Source organism: Durio zibethinus, chromosome 25 (assembly GCF_047325235.1).
Source record: "Durio zibethinus cultivar Kanyao isolate XHJ-2024 chromosome 25, ASM4732523v1, whole genome shotgun sequence".
Classification (NCBI taxonomy): Eukaryota; Viridiplantae; Streptophyta; class Magnoliopsida; order Malvales; family Malvaceae; genus Durio; species Durio zibethinus.
Window position 1 is genome coordinate 13,798,916 of NC_143186.1, and position 14,172 is coordinate 13,813,087.

Here is a 14,172-nt window from a genome sequence, read left to right on the forward strand (position 1 = left end):
ATGGAGGAAGAAACTTACTACATGCACCTTATGTGCGAATTAGCTCTATCAATCTTTTCACTGGTACTTAACTTAAAAGCCAATATATGTTGACCTAACTTAAAAGCCAATATATGTTGACCTACTTTAAAACTTTGCCGTTTCTTTAATACTTATTTTCTTTTCTTTAATTGTAAACTAAAACCGTGAGATAGCTATGTTCAATTTCTAATTCTAAAGGATTAGAGTTGATTTCATGTTTCTGGTAAGTTGCCAGAAGTCATGACCAGCATTAGCCTTCCTCAAGTTTGATTTATGACAATTTTTAAGCATTGAATATTTAACTCCAACAACCATTCTCTTGCACACATTAAACCAGCAAAGCTGCTAGCAAGCCACCAATTCATGGCTTCCTTTCTCTTCACCTTCCCCTTCTTTCTCTTGTTGTTCCTCTACCAGCCTCTCTTCTGCATGGCAAATCTCCACAAAAGCAAGAATCTCCTCAGATCAAATCTCCTTTCTCAACTAACCAGCCCAATGCCTTCCAATGACAACTTACCAACTCTCTACTTTGAAGTAACCAAACCCACCAAACTACCAAACACTAAACCATGTTCATACCTTGTTCTTCAGCATGATTTTGGCTTCACTTATGGAAGACCCCCGGTTCTTGTAAACTATACCCCTCCTGAATGTTACTCTCAGAATTTCGCCAAAATTGTGCTTGAATGGAAGGCAACCTGCAAAGGGACACAATTTGATCGCATTTTCGGGGTTTGGCTAGCCCGTGTAGAGCTCCTTAGGGGCTGCACAGCTGAGCCTACATCAAATGGAATTGTTTGGAGTGTTGAAAAGGATATAACAAGGTATTACTCATTGCTCTTAAAGAAGGGAACACAAACTTTAGCTGTTTTTCTTGGTAACATTGTGGATGGGACTTATACTGGAGTGTACCATGTTAATTTAACTTTTCATTTTTATCCTGCTGAAAGCAATCTGATTGATGAGAAGCAGAATCTGAATAACTTACCTTCTAAATATTATTCAAAGGCTGATCTGATCTTACCTATTTCCCGAGATCTGCCACTAAATGATGGCTTGTGGTTCGAAATTCAGCATTTAAATGATACTAAGTTGAAGAAATTTCAGATCCCCCGAAATGTTTATAAAGCTGTATTGGAGGTTTACATATCTTTTCATGAGAATGATGAGTTTTGGTATGGAAATTTTCCAAATGACTACATTGCTGCAAATAACCTAAGTAACACTCCGGGAAATGGACCATTTAGAGAGGTTGTAGTCAGTCTTGATGGTGAAGTGGTAGGTGCAGTTTTGCCATTTACTGTGATCTATACAGGAGGAATTAATCCCCTATTTTGGATCCCCATTACTGGCATTAGTTCTTTCAACCTTCCTTCTTATGATATCGAGATCACTCCATTTTTAGGAAATATATTGGATGGAAAATTCCACACTTTGGGGTTCAGTGTTACCAATGCCTTAAATGTCTGGTTCATAGATGCTAATTTGCACCTCTGGTTGGATAGCAGGAGTGTGAAAACAGAAGGGAAACTTCTAAACTGCAATAATAAGGCAGTCAGTGTTTCTGAGGAATCAGATTTCAAGGGCTTGAATGGAAAATTCTTGACAAGTGCAAAAAGGTTCATATCTTCAATTGGATGGATCAAGTCTTCCTATGGGAATATCACAACTCATTCAATTCAAGAGTTCAGTTACAATAACTCGATGGAAATACGTAACAATGGAGATTTTCAGGTTGTAAATCAGATTATCCATTTCAATGACAGAGTTTATACAAAGATGCCATTTCCTTATATTCATTGTGAGGAATCATTTAAAACTTTTCCCCTTAACTTGTTCTTGTACTTTTCGGAACAAGGAGAAGGATCGTTCCTTTATGAGACGAACGTCACATTAGGATTTAATGAGAAGAAGTACAAGAATGTTGGTTTTGAGTTCTTCATCAGCTCTCTCCAGAATATACAGGATGCGCAAGCAGCTCTTGATGTGAAAAACTACTCGAGTATCAAAAGATTGCAAGGTACTAAACAAGTTTATGAATACCATGGAAGTGATTTATGCTACTCCAGGAACATAAGCAGCTCCAACAACATCATTGACTATGATCAAATGAGTAACTTATGTGATAAAAATGCACTGTCACTTTCAGATTTTGAGCCCAGGTCACTAAAAGGTCTGCAGCATTTTCCTGCCAAGGCTTTTCAAGAATTTGATCATTGATGTTTAGTAATGAAGGGGGACTCCGAATTCAGTTGATTCTTCAGCTGCTCAATAAAGGTCTATTCATTTTTGGATATTCCAGAATCCTTTATGTACTTAACCAATCAAAATGTAGCTGTGATATCATTTTTACATGAATTTGAAGCAATAGTTCCATCTTTAAATTTCTTTTTCTTGTTCTGTTGCATTTATAAGCAATAAATATTAATAGCTGCAAAATGTAATGGACTCTGCATCTTTTGGTTGGACATGGTGGGATTATCAAGTTCTAACATGAAAGTTTCTCCCAATATGATGATTTAGAGAGCTTAGAATTCATATTTAGCCTGATAATCATAGCAGAATTATGCAGCTGACTGGCGAATATACCTTTTTTTTTTCCCCTTCTGACTGGTGAAGGAATACAAAAGCTGAAGCTCCAAGGAAATTCTGAAAATTTTCAGTAATTTCATAAACTTAAAACTGTTAAGCAAATGTGTTTGAATTGATTTATTTTGTGACTTTCAGCGTCTTATTCTATGGCATGCATGCTTTATCCATTACGGTAGATCAGGTAAGCAGAAAAAATTATGAAAATGAATTGTTAATTTGATCATTAATCATTCATGCTCTTTTACATCATAAAAACTTGACCCAAAGAGTACAAATCTGTTTTTCCCTTGTTGTTTTTTTGCTACTTACTCGTACTCTTAAATTAAAACCATCAAAAAGTAATGTAAGCACGTATGTTTAAAGAGAGAAGAATAGAATATCTTTTTTTTAATTTAAAAATTCAACTTATGGATGAAAAAAGAAAGGAGCAAAATCTTAAGAGGTCAAAATTGAACTTCTGTGAATGATGTAACATTTACATTAACAAAATATTAAGTAAATTATTTTAATTCTATTATTTTTATCCAAATATCATTAAAATTGTATGTATAATGATAAAATATTCAGTGAATTATTTTAATTTATTATTTAAGTTTTTTTAAAAAATAAAAATTAAAAGCACAATGTCAAAATTCAATAGAATTGAAGTACATTAAGAAGATTTAACATTGAATCATAATAATGTAATAACAAATTTCATCTTAATTGCAAATATTTTTTTATTTTATGTAAATGCAATAAATCATTGGTCAAATATCTAGATCAGTGGATGATATCATAATAAATACCTTTCTTAATGCTTGGTATGGCAATGGATCATCCAATCAAAGAGCTAATTTTGATGGTTTTTTTTTTTTCCTCCTAGGCTCAAAAAAGAGGAGCCAACTCATCTAATGTTGGCCAAAAGAACACCCTGTAATCTACTGTCATCAATTGTCCTTTCTCCTCATGTCAGATTTCCTTCTGTCTTTGCATTCCTCCGTCCCCCTTTTCCATTCGAAGTGTACCCTTGTTTTTCTCCCCAATACTCACCATTTCTGACTTTTTCTTATATTTTTCCGTTCAAAAAATCTTCATAGTCATAGACATTGTTTTTAACTCCAAAACCAAACTTATTTAGTACCCTTCAAAGCAGCGGCTTCCCCTACCTACCACTCCACACCTTCCATGGCTTCCTCTTTCTCCCCTCTGATCTACTTTCTTCCCCTTCTATTACTTGACCCTCTATTCAGCCAAGCCAATCTCCACCGTTCGAAAACCCTCCTCAAATCATCCCTTATGTCCCAACCATCAACCAATGCCACCATCCCTCCAACTCTCTTTTTTGAAGTCACCAAACCCATCAATGTCCCAAACACCAACCCTTGTACCCTGTCTGTTCTGCAACATGACTTTGGTTTCACTTATGGGAAACCTCCTGTTTTGGCAAACTACAACTTTCCATCTGATTGCCCGCATCAGGAATTTTCCAGGATTGTCCTGGAGTGGAATGCCACGTGTAAAGGAAGACAATTTGACAGGATTTTTGGTGTTTGGTTATCTGGGGTGGAACTTCTCAGGAGCTGCACAGCTGAGCCTAGAGCTACTGGGATTGTTTGGAGTGTCAAAAAGGATGTAACAAGGTATTCTTCATTGCTTTTATTGAACAAGACTCAAACTTTTGCTGTTTATTTGGGAAATCTTGTTGATCAAACTTATACTGGTGTTTACCATGTCAATGTAACTATTTATTTTTACCCTGCTGTGGAAAAAGTGAATCATTTTGACGAAAAGTGGGAAAATTTAGGGTCTGGGGTTGGTTCTCAGGCTGATTTGATCATACCCTTTTCACGGGATTTGCCATTGAATGATGGTTTATGGTATGAGATTGAGAATGCTACTGATGTTAAAGTGAAGGAATTTGAAATTCCTCAGAATGTTTATCGGGCTGTGTTGGAGGTATATGTGTCTTTTCATGAGAATGACGAGTTTTGGTATGGAAATCTTCCGAACGAGTATATTGCTGCTAATAATCTTACAGGTTTCGCAGGGAATGGACCTTTTAGGGAAGTTGTGGTTAGTTTGGATGGTGAAGTGGTTGGTGCTGTCTGGCCTTTTACTGTCGTTTACACAGGAGGAATTAATCCTCTCTTGTGGAGACCCATTAGTGCTATTGGTTCATTTGATCTTCCTACTTATGATATTGAAATTACCCCATTTTTGGGGAATATATTGGATGGGAAAACCCACAAACTAAGTTTTGGTGTTACAAATGCCTTGAATGTGTGGTATATTGATGGCAATTTGCATCTATGGTTAGATAGTAAGAGCGCAAAGACTGATGGGAAGCTGTTGCAGCATGATGTTGTTCCGCTTGGTGTTTCTTCTGTGTCAGATTTTAAGGGTTTAAATGGAACATTTGTTACAAATACAACCAGGTTCATATCCTCAACTGGATGGGTCAAGTCTACTTATGGAATGGTCACAACTACATCCATTCAAAATTTAAGTTATAGCAACTCCATGGTGATGGGCAAGGATGGAAATCTGCAGATTGTGAATCAGACAATCCATTTTGATGACTTTGTTTATGTGAAGATGCCGGCCTCTAATGTCAAATCAGAGAAATCACTCAAGAGGTTTCTTTTCTACTTATACTCTGACAATCTTGATCAAGGAAACGGAACTTCATTGTCTGTAGCTAATTTTACATTGGGATTTAATGAGAAGAAGTTTAAAGATGCTGATGCCAGGTCGCCCAACAGTTCACTCAGGAATTTGCAGGAAGGAAATGGTGTTATGGTTGTAAAGGACAACCTGGTTGTCAGCGGAGTGGCAAGTACCCAACAAACATACAATTATGATGGCAGTAAATTTTGCTACTTTAGGAACGTAAGCAGCTCAAACTACACCATTCTTTATGATGAAGTGAGAAACACATGCAATAAGAGAACAAATTCTCATTTTGGATTTGGCCTTTATAGATGGTGGCCTTTTCTTGATCGAAAAGCTTTTCTAGAATCTCATGTAATTGATCCAAACGGAAATTAGTAATTTGACTCTTTTGCTGCTTGAGTTGGTTTATGTGGAGTTCTCCAATTAGATCTTTCTAGACTCCTGCATGTGGATGCTCCAAATATATTGTAAGTGTTTCCATTTCTTTAAAAATTCATTGTGAAGACGGATGAATTTGTAAATACTCCTGTATCCTTTCTCTTTTCACTTTTTTGCTGCTGAATGAACTTTGGTGTTTCTTTTAATTGGATTTTAGTTTGACTCTTCATCCTAACCCTAAGCTTTTATGATATATTACTTGACTTGCACCAGAGATTAGTTTATAATGGACTTCTTTAAGTTTTATGAAGTAGAATTTTGCAACTGAATGCCAAGTATATTCTATCTGATTCAAGATCTAAGTATATTCAGAGATTTCTGGTGTATTATACTTCCATCCATTGACTTTATAGCATGTTTAATATTCTGTCTCAATTATTCCAGAATAATCTCGTTGAAGTGAAATTTTGATCATTTATCTTTGCCATTTATCTTTGCCAATCCAAGACTCTAGCTGGTGCTATGTTAAGAGTATGTGGCAGGCACTACTTGTGCAACTGCCAGATATATGTATAATAATGGAAAGGTCATTTTTTCTAACATAGCAAAAATATGGTTACTGTGTTTCCTTTTTGCCATCACTATTCTTTGTCAACAATAATATCTTTCATTTGGATTGTAAACTTTTATGTCACTTGTTCCTCACATGGTCATGTATATTCTTTGGTCTTCAATCTGAAGTTCATTATCTAAGTACTGTTAGGGCTGTGTATGTTCTTTGTAATGGCTGTTGCATTTATGCCATCAGTTGTCTTGCTAAAAGACATTGTCCTAGAAGATTTTTCCAGTTATTCATAATGTACCACAGAATAGGACAGAAAAAGAAGTGGTTTAGTAGCCAGTAGAGACTGGATTGGTGCTTATTTGAGTAATATTTACTGATTAACGGCTCGAGGATTACCATTTCTTCCTCGTACTTGTTTATTCACTGAGCATCATTGTAAAACTAGAATCTCTGTTAATTATTCATGATGGTTGCTGTCAATTTTGTCCAACATTATAGTACTTGTGCTGTTGTGCAAGAACAATGGCCGCATCATACGATATTTTAGGTACTTAATATTAACTACTAAGACCAAGAGTCATTGTTTGAAAATTTAAGTTATTTACCAAAGAGCTGATAGCTCAGTGGTAAAGGAGTTGGCTCCAGGGCTGAGGGTTTCCAAGGTCGAGGGTTTTGAGTTCTAATCCTAGTTAGTTGTAGTCCAAAGACCAATATATATATATATATATATATATATATATATATGTTATTTAAAATTATTGAAAATGATCAATATATGGATTTTTCGGTTTCTTGTTCATATATGCTTGACTGGAAGCAAAATAGGGTACTTAGGCATATAAACTTTTGACCAACAGTTGATCTCTATGGTATCGCGATGAATTGGAAATGCCATTCCATAACTACAGCTGATTACTCTCTATTGTAAAAGGCTGTTATGAAATTCCATGGATAGAGCATGGGATTGTTTCCTGTCAATAAAAACGCTTTCATTTGATATTTGATTAAGTTTTAATACAAGAAGAGGAGGCATGTAGTTAACTAAAACCTTGCTTCCCAACTCATCCTTGTCAAACTATGTTTCAGTCTGTAAAAGAGTTAAAAGTTCCCTTGAGCATTTTTTTTTCCTTTTTTCTTTTTTTTGGATAAAATGAAATTTCCCTTGCACTTTTAAAGTGGCATCAGCCAAGCCAAAACCAAATCAATAAAACTATACTTTAGATCTATCAAAATAAATAATTAATATGATCTCCACTTATTAATCTAGTGGTTAAGGAAATTTTATGAGAACATAGAGATTTTAATTTCAGAGTTAGGATTTCTTCACTCTTTCCTCTTTGTAATATCAATACAAAAATTATTTTCTCTCACAAGTGCTGAAATATACATTGCAAATTTATGCTTTTAATATACAATAAATGTAAAAGTAACCATTCAATTATCATTTGCATCACAAACCATAAATAATGTCTAAGAAACCAATACTAAATTTTTATCTTTTCAATAGATGAACATACTTTTCACCGCAATTCATTTCATTAATTTAAGATTTTTATTACAATTAACTTAAGAAAAAAAAGAGTAAAATAAAATGCATTGCAACAAATTTCTTTTTCTTAAAAAAAAAAAAAAAAAAAAAACTCAAAAAGAACAATAAAACGCAAAAACAAAGCATCTACTTTAAGAACCGATTATAGGGCCCTGTTTATCCCACATTCCGACGTGGCAAGATCACAACCATCAATTTAACTTACTATACCAAGTCGATTTCTTTTAAAAGATAAGGAAACAGAGCCAAAGAACAATAAACTTCCGCCCACGCCCCAAAAATCTCTGTACCAATTTCTCAAAAAAAAAAATGAGCTTCTTTTCACTAACAAGGTCAAAATCCCATTTCATAAGAAAAAAAATTTAGGCCTCAATCTTTGAAAAGTTTTCTTCTGATTTTAATCTTTTTTTTTTTTTTTAATGCAGTGTTTGCAGTTCCTTGGCAGTTAAATCCACAAGCTTGACAGTGCAGTTGGGTTTTCAGTCGAATGAAAGTAATGGCTTCCCAGGAGGCTTTGTTTCATCTCTTACAAAATCAAAAATTAAGAAGTTTTCTATAGCTTGCTCTTCTTCTACTACTGGTAAAGTTCACTTCTTCACCTCTTTGTCCGTTTTTTTTAGTTCGATTTCTTTATTTTTTATATTTGGGTTAAATTTAAAATGGGTTGTTTATTGTTTATTTATTTGATTGGTTATTAATTAGAGTTTTTATGTTTTTGCAATTTTGGGTGTTTAGTAAATATGATCAAGTTGGTAATTTTAGGAGAATTTTGATTTAGAATTGAATGCATTTTGTCAGAAGCTAGAATTGTCACCTTTATGAAGGAAATGGATTTGCGTTAGTTTAAAGTTATGTCTTTGAGTAGTGTAATTGCTGAAGCGTGGATGGGGATTGATAACCTTTGACTTATGCTGTAAAAGATGGCTGCGAGCATTAATATCTAATTGTATGATGATGAAATTTTAGAATTTTTTATTTTTTTGGAGAGATGATAATATGATAAATGATGTTAGTTATAAAAGCTGTGAACTTTCATGGCAATGAAGAATCAAGGTGGGTATTATATCAATTAGGGATACCTGTATGAATTTGGCCATTACTTTTCCTTGCTGGTGGAAAAGGCATTTTTGTAATGATGTTGGTATGCCAATGATGGCAAGAACATTCTTGTCTTTGGACTTTAAAGATGTTTCAATGTAATGCTCTTTATCTCAATTCATCTTTTATTTAGATCCATTGTTGGTTAAGGCTGCGAGAGGAGATCCTGTAAGTCGGCCTCCTGCATGGATGATGCGGCAGGCAGGAAGGTATATGGCTGTTTACAGAAAGCTTGCAGAGAAACACCCATCCTTCAGAGAGAGGTCAGAGACAACTGATCTCATTGTGGAAATTTCTTTGCAACCTTGGGAAGCTTTCCGTCCTGATGGAGTGATAATTTTCTCTGATATACTTACACCACTGCCTGCATTTGGTGTCCCATTTGACATTGAGGAAGTTAAGGGTCCTGTTATTCAGTCACCAATTCGCTCTCAGGACGGCTTGAGGGCATTGCATCCAATTGACTTGGAGAAACTACATTTTGTTGGGGAATCCCTTAAGATTTTGCGCCAGGAGGTGATTCTCTTTTTTAATTGAATGCATTATAGATAAGGTTGTGATTACTAATGTTCTACAAATTTTATAAATTGAATTATAAGTTATTCCTTTTTGTCTAGGTTGGAGATCATGCTGCAGTGCTGGGTTTTGTTGGAGCACCTTGGACAATTGCCACATATATAGTAGAGGGAGGTACAACCCGCACTTATACAACCATAAAGAGTATGTGCCACACGGCACCAAATTTATTGAGGGCTCTTCTTTCTCATTTGACAAAGGCAATATCTGAGTACATTATTTACCAAGTTGAATCTGGTGCACATTGCATACAAATATTTGATTCATGGGGTGGACAACTACCACCTGATGTGTGGGAGCAATGGTCTATGCCTTATATAACAGAGGTAATTTGGACCTTAGTTGATTGGATAAAGCATCATTATATCGTCTTAACTGAATCGCTTTCACCTTATTGTATAGAAATTGAAGATCTCATTATTTTTGACATAAAAGTAACGGAACTATGCATAAAATGAGTAAAAAAAATTCTCATCTAGTTTGCCTTGACTGTTAGTGCTATTGTTAAGGTCGCTAAAGTGACTATTTTCAAAATATTTATGATGCTGCAGGCTCCGTTGGGTTGCTTTTGTACTTACTTTTTGCTTCCTGAAAACTTGGTCTAACGTGAAAGCAAAATGTAAAAAACAACATATTTCATAAAAAATGAGTAAATGATTAAAATGTAACACCAATTCAAGTATATTATTTGATATAAAACTGCAAACATGCTCTGTTTTCATCCACGAAAGTTAAAGTTTTTAAATTTATTGTTTCCTCAAAATACTGTTTGCTTGGAATTATGAAACTTCAACCAAATAGGGGTATGAAATTTGAAAATTTATTTATTAAGGGAAGAGCCTACTTTTTATTAATTATATAAAAAAGAGGAGACAGAGGCATTAAATGATATTCTCTTCCATGACTTGTTACGGCTGGCAACCGACTTCTTTTCTGTAGTTTGAGAAATTTTGCCTTAGATAACATGTTTCTATACCTTTTAATTTCACCCTTGTACTCAATCACCCATCTATTGGGTTCCTGAAATTGCAGATTGTGAGTGTAGTACGGACTAAATACCCTAAAACACCTCTTGTTCTCTACATTAATGGAAATGGTGGGCTCCTTGAGCGCATGAAAGGAACTGGTGTTGATGTGATTGGACTTGACTGGACAGTGGATATGGCTGATGGAAGGCAGCGTTTGGGTAACGATATCAGTGTGCAGGGAAATGTGGACCCTGCTTACTTGTTTTCTCCGCTTCCAGCAGTGACAGAGGAAATTCAAAGGTTTGTCTTGTCAATTGTACTTTGTTTTCAAATTTCCTTAAAATACAACTTGGAAAACTTGGCTGCTCGTATCTATATTTGAACGTTGAGTCTTGTTTATTTTGTTGCTAATATTGTTATGGGTTCAAACACAAAAGTCACTTGATTAATAAAAGATGGTTCGGGTAGATTTATGGTCAAGGCAAGTGGTAAGGGGGGCGTCCTTACTCCTTATAGTGGTAGCTGAAGTTGTCCCCCAGTGGCCCCCACCTACCATCAAATAAAATAAGGGGGAAATTGCTCATAATGAGCACCTTATTTCAATTTAAATTGACTTGATTTTATTCTTGCAAAAGTTATGTACTTAATTTGAGGACTAAGTGTCATCCCGTGTGTCTGACCTTGCAACCACGTGTATTGAATTGAGGAATATTTATCAATATGTATGTTGGTATATTCAAAGGCATTAGAATGGCCAATGTAAGAAAATCAGTCTGAGTCACATAGATTCAAGTGTGTAAGCTTTTGAATCTTGAATTTCTGTTTCTGAGTTAAATATAACTTAAAATAAGATTCTAATTGATCCAGTAGTTTAAAATGGTGCAATCTATTTTTCAGGGTTGTTAAGTGTGCAGGAACACGGGGGCACATTCTTAATTTGGGTCATGGCGTTCTAGTCGGGACACCTGAAGAAGCTGTTGCACATTTCTTTGAAGTCACAAAAAGCTTGAAGTATGAAAGCTCATCTGAAAATCAAGCCATGGAGGAATCAAAATTGTTAGTTTGAGAACCTTATGGATAGGCAAAATCCCATGATTTTTTCTATAAATTGGCCATTGATGGTTAAATTCACTTCTTATTCCTGCACCACGATCTCATGATCTCAAATCAACTTGCATTTTTTTAAAGCAGTTGAGTGGGGTTTAGTTCTTGTTCATGCCTGTGGATAAGCCAGTTAGGTATAATCATTGTGCCAGTTATGAAATGTTGGGAATGAATCAATATCCTGATTTTTGTTGTAAACTTGAAGTCTATGCATGCTCGAGTATTTTATTCAGAGTGTTTTTGTCCCCTGTTACCTGGTTGGTAGAAGATATGAGCTGTAGAGATGTTCAAGAGCTTTGAAGTGCAAAAGGATATATGGACTACAACCTAGTATTGGTGTCTATAATGGATTGATTCTTTGATCTTATCAATGTAGTCATTGCCACTGGACACAAGCTATTTGAAAGATTGAAATCTTTTGTTTAGCTAAGAATACTACTTGAAAAACTGCCATAAAGATCATTTCTCTAATGTGGTTGACTGCCTTTAATCAGCTTTATCAGTGCAACAAATTTGGGCTAGCTTTATATATTTTAATCTGAGAATATATGTACGCGTTTCTCTGTTGATGGGCCTATTAATGAGATCTCTCTTTCTATAGATGTTTAAGGGATTTTATTTTTACTTTTAACGTGGCATATGTATATGTTAATGTGTTTGTGTTTGTCTGGGGCAGGTGATGTCTTTGAATTTACTTATATAGATAGTTGTTTCTTGATATGGGATTTTGTTAGAGATAATTGGTTAATGATTAATGTTGGATTTTCTGGCCCCCTGGGAGGTATGCATCATTGTTGAATGACATGCATTATGTGGAGATAGTATCATAACAATTGAAGAAACCATTTTATAGACCTCTGGTGAATAAAGCATCCAATTATTCTTTTTTTTTTTAACATCTACAGGAGGTTCTAAAATTCAAGGCACTATTCCTGAGGTTTTTTTTTTTTTATCAATGACAAATACAGAAGCAATTTGTAAGCCAACAGGATGCTATGTCTTGCTTTTAAGTTTTTCTCTTTCTTTCATATTGTCAACTTGTTGTTTTGCAGCTAACATAATCCTGCCAGGTGAAGTTGTCCACTCTATATGCAATTTTATTGATTCTTATGAACCTTGAGATCATTGGTTCGCTATTATTCCTTCCTCATCCATCCTCCAACCCCTCCAAAGCCAATGAATAAATCCAAGTATCCAACAAAAGGGAAGACTTAAATCCATTTCCCTTTCTTTTTGTTTTTGTTTTTTGTTTATTTCTGTGTTTTTCTTTAGTATGTTAGTTGTCCACAAGAATGTATTACCAGTTTGAAGTTTCTAATGTATTTGTAGGGCAGTTACCACTGTTTAATGTCATTGGCTGGGAGCGTTAATTACTATTTTAATAGCAGGCTAGCAGCTGACCACAGATAAAGAAAATTATCAGTTTACTTCTTGTAAGTAATCTTTTTTGCAGATTTTGCTCGCAAGTTGCAGACCTCCAGAGAATTTATGAAGCTGAGGCCCTTCCTGCAAAGGGGAAAACTGCAGGCAGTAATGGTTGTCTTCTCTACTTTGAATTTTCTGCCTGGTAGTGTGAATGCTCTCTTGCTGCAGGTTTGTTCGTAAGTTTTTAATAAGCAACTAGTGTGAAACAATGAAATTCACTTGAAGTATAGGTCATTAGGAATTTGATAAGTCTGACTGCCTTTGCTTGATTGATTTATAGCAAACAGCAGAATGAGAAAGAAGGAAAGCTACCATGTTTATTTGGCGCATGGAATTTATGGCAAGATTGCTTGAGAAAAAACAGGATCTTTTATGTATAACAAGGCTTGAGGCTTCTTAAAAAATCTCCTTTCAGCAGCGCAAATGAGGTGGGGAAATATCTGCTAGCATGCTTATTGTTGAGAATTTGACAAAGGACTGCTTCCGTGTATCATGATGTCATGGTTAACTTGAGTTATTGCTGATTGCTGAGGTTCTGCACACATTGAATGGTACTATGTGCATTTTATAAGCTCATTTTGCATTCAGGAGCCAATATCTTGAACTTGGTGTGACTAAAATGCAACAAACATTATGAGAATAAGGATTCTGGCAGGTAAGCCACTTATCACAGCATGGTTACATGAGATTTAATAAAAGCTTCTTGGCCATTTATTCATTCCTTCAAGTGTCTGCCTTCCTTAATGCAATGGGCAATTCCTTCCTGATGTTAAGAGATGAAATAGACCATGCAAAGTTCTAGGAATATGGCATAGTTCAACCCGTACGAGAACTGCCTGAATGTTAATTGTTCTGAAATGAAGAAAATCCCATTCTTGAATTGTGATACAATTGGATGTAACTTACAGTCCAGTTTTACAGTTCATGATTCTGCAAACTTTATTATTATTGTTATTATTATTGATATCTTTCCACGTAATAATTGCTTAATTTGAAGAATAATATCTGACTTTTGGCTGGGATAGTATAATTGTGGGCGATGAACCTAAAAGACAATGGCTTTTCTGCCTTGTTTCCTGGTTCCTCTAGAAGCCTGTTCAAGACTTTTAATCCTGAAAGGATCTCCTCTTTTGACGTCAACCCTGCTTTATTGAACCAATATGTAAGTATTCTTCAATGTCAACAACCCATCACTGCAGCAGAAGATTACTCCTCCGGCACATTTGTCTCTATCTGTCCTG

The 14,172-nt window shown here is 35.2% G+C and overlaps 2 protein-coding genes and 1 pseudogene across 6 annotated transcripts; all 3 read left to right on the forward strand.

Annotated features, from left to right (window-relative positions):
- Positions 1 to 2,664, forward strand: LOC111276548 (peptide-N4-(N-acetyl-beta-glucosaminyl)asparagine amidase A pseudogene; annotated as a pseudogene).
- A 767-nt stretch (positions 2,665 to 3,431) lies between these two features.
- Positions 3,432 to 5,852, forward strand: LOC111275911 (peptide-N4-(N-acetyl-beta-glucosaminyl)asparagine amidase A-like). The gene has a single exon (XM_022861542.2). The coding sequence runs from the start codon at positions 3,781 to 3,783 to the stop codon at positions 5,641 to 5,643; it is 1,863 nt and encodes a 620-aa protein (XP_022717277.2). The 5' UTR covers positions 3,432 to 3,780; the 3' UTR covers positions 5,644 to 5,852.
- Positions 5,853 to 8,046: 2,194 nt separating this feature from the next.
- On the forward strand, positions 8,047 to 13,897 carry HEME1 (Uroporphyrinogen decarboxylase). 5 transcript variants are annotated; one of them, XR_016333828.1, is made up of 9 exons: positions 8,047 to 8,092; positions 8,186 to 8,340; positions 8,992 to 9,374; positions 9,476 to 9,760; positions 10,467 to 10,702; positions 11,300 to 11,458; positions 12,412 to 12,483; positions 12,559 to 13,099; positions 13,212 to 13,649. XR_016333828.1 is itself a non-coding variant. In XM_022861539.2 (6 exons), the coding sequence occupies exons 1-6, from the start codon at positions 8,070 to 8,072 to the stop codon at positions 11,466 to 11,468; spliced, it is 1,251 nt and encodes a 416-aa protein (XP_022717274.2). In that variant the 5' UTR covers positions 8,047 to 8,069; the 3' UTR covers positions 11,469 to 12,030. The 5 variants fall into 5 exon arrangements, 1 of the variants encoding a protein (XP_022717274.2); XR_016333829.1 differs by having other exon boundaries at positions 12,412 to 13,107; positions 13,212 to 13,897; XR_016333830.1 differs by lacking the exon at positions 12,412 to 12,483 and having other exon boundaries at positions 13,212 to 13,897.
- The last annotated feature ends 275 nt before the right edge of the window (positions 13,898 to 14,172 follow it).